The sequence below is a fragment of the Aplysia californica genome, unplaced genomic scaffold, assembly GCF_000002075.1.
Source record: "Aplysia californica isolate F4 #8 unplaced genomic scaffold, AplCal3.0 scaffold00007, whole genome shotgun sequence".
NCBI lineage: Eukaryota > Metazoa > Mollusca > Gastropoda > Aplysiida > Aplysiidae > Aplysia > Aplysia californica.
In genome coordinates this window covers 408,233-412,773 of record NW_004797277.1, presented here as the reverse complement: position 1 = coordinate 412,773, position 4,541 = coordinate 408,233, and the positions used below count along the sequence as shown (strand labels likewise).

The window sequence follows — 4,541 nt, the reverse complement described above, 5'->3', positions numbered from 1 at the left end:
GGTGTCGGGAGAAGAATTAAAATGGCCGAGGTGAACAGTACAATATGCAAATCACTGATCTGGAATTTATGTCAAGGACGCACAAAATATTCATTATTCAATCTAATATTTTTGCAGCAGTGCATTTGTTAAAAAAAAAAATTATAACAACTTTATGCATTTGTGAATAAAATCCTACCATGATACTGAAATTCCTTTCCTCTGCTCCGTATTTAATATTTTCTATCCAAACTCAGAAAATGCCAGTTGCAAGGCACTGGTAATCAAAAGTCGTCTGGATCTGCTCATCGCCAGCTCCATCACTGAGTACTACACCCCAGATGGTTTCTCCACAATATGCAGGTCAATTTAACTTTACAAAATAATTAAATGTAGATATGTCATCGTCTGGGGGGGGGGTAGCAGGGGACAGGTAAACATGGAGGAGCTTCAAACCTAGGAAGAATTAGCCATGAAAGAAGCTACATGAAAACAACATTGAGATCGTCTGCATAGACAAAAAGAGCCATAATAGTCTAGTCTTAACGTAGATGCTTTTGCGCTCTAATCGGCACAACATTTAGTAGGCAGGACTCCGGTGGAGACGGAAACAACATCCAGTGAAAAGAGATATTCGTCATAAATTCTGCCTACACGAGAACTAACTCAAGTTTCCTCCATGAGACGGCGAATCGCCGAACCTTTACACTACACACTTGCCAGTAATGATAATCCTTCTTTAATTTCTTATCTCTCCAGAAACAGCTACATTGATACACTCTTGCTTCTAAGGCACTAGCTACAAATACATTTCCCGTGCCTAATTATGTAAAGCAAACGCATGTCTTTATTGTGCAATCATGTTGTTGACTTGGCGTTTAGTGGGGGTGATCACTGGACAAGACACAACAACCCTTTATTAGACAGGGTACTGCTCAGTGGCAACAAGCATTAACACTGTATTAGCGTGATGTTATAGATTAAATAACACTGATGCGTTGCTGTATGTATCTATGTATCTATGTTTGAATGTCATTATAAACCAAATCTCACAACATAATTCTTTTTTTTTTAAAGTGAAATTTACGTAGATGAATGATGCTACATTATTTCTGCATTTACTGAAAGTCCTTATTTGATAAAACCCCATATCAGATGATACGTATCGTGTTTTAAAACCTTATTCTGAGTGTGCCAACTCTACAACGTTAATACCTTTGTGAATCAAGGAGCGTTCAGTTTGCCAACTTTTCCCGACTATTAACATAATAATTTTACTGTAAAAGGGTGTTGGTATTCATTCTGATCCTGTTTGGTGAAAGAATCGCACTTATGTAAAATCATGTGCTTGTTATTGCACTGGTGTTTCTACAACTGGAGGCGAACCCGCGCTCAGCTGGTAGGCCTATCATGCTGGGCTATGGAGCGGATGGCGCTAGCTCGAATCCTCAAAGAGGCGTTATTGACTTTGGGTTGGGGTTTTTGTGGGTGGGGGGGGGGGGGGGTTAAGTCTCTTCCCCGATTTGGCTAGGAGTCTAGGAGATGTACGTTAAAAGTCGGAAGTAGCGACTCTTAGGTGACTTACAGTGTTGAAATGGGCATTTAATGTGTGCAGTGACTAATGACCAGTTATTGACCTGGAATTTATTTGAGAGAATTTCCATTACTATGTGTACACACTCTAGCGAATACTAAAACAAGCTTTCACGTTCATCTCTTAGCCAATACAAGAACTTCACGCTCGAACTTGAGGCTAATCTGCTGAAGAACTGCTCCTCTGGCTTTTCCACGAAAGTCCACTTCGTGGCTCGCGCTGTTCATGCCATTCTTGGGCGCACGTGCCAGATGCCAGACTTCAGCGTGAGGCGATGTGACGTTGGCCGAGTCCGTGCCTGTGTGGCGGAGCTGTACGAAGTGCAACGTTTGGTGGGCGTCAACGCCACAGATTCTGACGTCTGCACGTAAGTGGAGGTCGATGAAATGTTTGCTTTTAGGAAAGGCCTACTTGTACTACTTCTACATTTTGATTTCTGATGCTGTTTCTGCATCTACCAATACTATAGTTATTTGTGACGATGATGATAATAATACTGGTGGTGATAATGATAATGATAATAATGAGCATAGCAATATTACATTCGTAATAACAATAATAATAATAATAATAATGATAATAATAATAATAATAATAATAATAATAATAATAATAATAATACTTTGATAATAATGATGATGATAATAATTAATGTCAACAAAAATGATGATATTACTACTACTACTACTACTACTACTACTACTACTACTACTACTACTACTACTACTACTACTACTACTACTACTACTACTACTACTACTACTAACAATAACAATAATACTAAAAATACTACTACAACTACTACTATTACTACTACTACTACTACTACTACTACTACTACTACTACTACTAGAAAAATATCTACCATAAATAATGATGATAGTAATAATATTAGTAATAATAATATTGATAATAATAATAATAATAATAATAATAATAATAATAATAATAATAATAATAATAAAATAATGTTAATAATAATAATAATAATAATGATAATAATAATAATAATAATAATAATAATAATAATAATAATAATAATAATAATAATAATAATAATAATAATAATGATAAGGATAAATAGTGTACTTGCCCAAGTCCTCACACATCTGATTTCTTTTTACTTGCATAAGATATATTATAGGCAATTCTGATTGGCACGTTGGCTAATGAAATGTTCTTTAAAAAATTTCTACCACAGGTCCTTGGACAAAACAGAAAAATGCGTTGAACGATTCAGCTACAAATGTGACAGCTTCAGAGGTGCCCAGATTGACTGGATCTTCTCTACTGCCCGAGCATCTTCCGTCGGCTTCTACTGCAAAACAGAGGGCACTGAACCTGTATGCGAGCCCAAAGACCAGGGAGACCCAAAACACGAGCGGTGCAATATTCCCAAAGCAAGGAGCTGCTCCTGCAAGAATATGCGACTCTTTTCAAACAACGCCTTGAGCAAAGAGAAGAAGTGCAGGTACTTAAATTTGATTGAATGTACTGCTGATTTGTAAAGGTATGAGTGGTGTTGTGGTTAAAACTTTCATCCAATAAAGCGGATGTCCCTAGAAATTTTCATGGGGAAAGGGGACAGGCTCTGAATTTTTTAAAACCGCCTTTTATCTTACAATGTATTTTGTTGTAAACATCATTTGTTAAACGTCGTTTAGAACCCCAGGATATTGTTTTCTGACGATCCAATTGTGTTTCAAAGTTAGTATACAATGTACATATACATGTACATACATATACACATACACATACACAAACACATACATATACATAAACATTTACATATACCAATACCTTTACCTATAAACGATAAATTATACCTACACGTAAATATATAGAGTAGCGTCCAATAGAAACTTGAAAATGTAATCACCCAGTAATCGTGTTAAAGCCTTGAACTACCCACTCATGCAGTATACCAATGTTAAGCTAAATAAATTCTACAGCATCTAGCACTTATAATTCATCCATGTTAAGAGACTGCAGAGATACAGTCACTCAAAACTGACCTTAAAAAATTAATCTCCGCAAAATAGTGCAAAATCAAATCCTTAGGGCATCTGCTCCATTAGATTTGGACTTAATTATCTGTAATTTCATCCTACTTGTCACAGAGAGTTGCAAACAAAGGGTCTGAATATTGGGAGCAAAGTCGATTTTCTTCTGCTGCTGTTTCATGGGACTTCACATGCCTGTAGGATTTATATGGGGGCTATTAAACTAGTGACCACTCCCCCGTTGTTATGCTTTGGTTTTCCAAAAATTGTCCAGTGACTTTGGCACAGCTAGATAGTGCTTTGCTAGGCTTGCAGATGTCTACTTGAATGACACCATGACGAAAATAAGGGTAAGTCATGACATTCCAGTAGTTGCGCGATGTAGTTCACCAAACCAAGCCACTCGGTGATTCTCACGGGGGCTGCATTGTTCATTCCACCGCAAACCACCAAAAACCACAGCAGTTTCTTGGCCTGTGTTCCTCACTGACAAATGATTGGTTCAAAATCTAACTAACACAGTCCATGAGCAAAAACAAAAAAAAGTTTCCAGCTCTACAAGAAAAAAATTGCTCCTTAACGAAAACAAAACCATACTATTGAGCCTATGTAATGTAAATTTAGGTTTTGCAAGGTATTTGTGACTTCTCTATTTTCTAATCTGTTTGAAAATAAGGGCAGTTTTGAGTGACCAAATCTCGGGCGTCTCTTAACATAGATGAAATATTAGTGTGTCAGATGATGCAGAATTTATTCAGCCTTAAACTGGTATGCTGTATGAATGGGAAATGTAGGGCTACAACACGATGATTGGGTGATTACATTTTCAAGTTTCTTTTGGACGCCACTATATATACATACACATATACTTATACATATACATAATATGCATACTCGTATACATAATATGCATATAAGTATAGACATATACATACACACACATATATATTATTATATATATATAT

General features: G+C 36.4%; 1 protein-coding gene across 1 annotated transcript in view; it reads left to right on the top strand.

The window, feature by feature from the left end:
* LOC118477544 overlaps positions 1 to 3,044 on the top strand; it is a gene marked incomplete at its 3' end in the record, with an annotated part of 22,058 nt that extends 19,014 nt beyond the window's left edge. The window contains 3 exon segments of the mRNA XM_035969270.1: positions 237 to 342; positions 1,701 to 1,940; positions 2,775 to 3,044. Coding sequence (XP_035825163.1) covers positions 237 to 342; positions 1,701 to 1,940; positions 2,775 to 3,044 — 616 coding nt within the window.
* Positions 3,045 to 4,541: the final 1,497 nt, after the last annotated feature.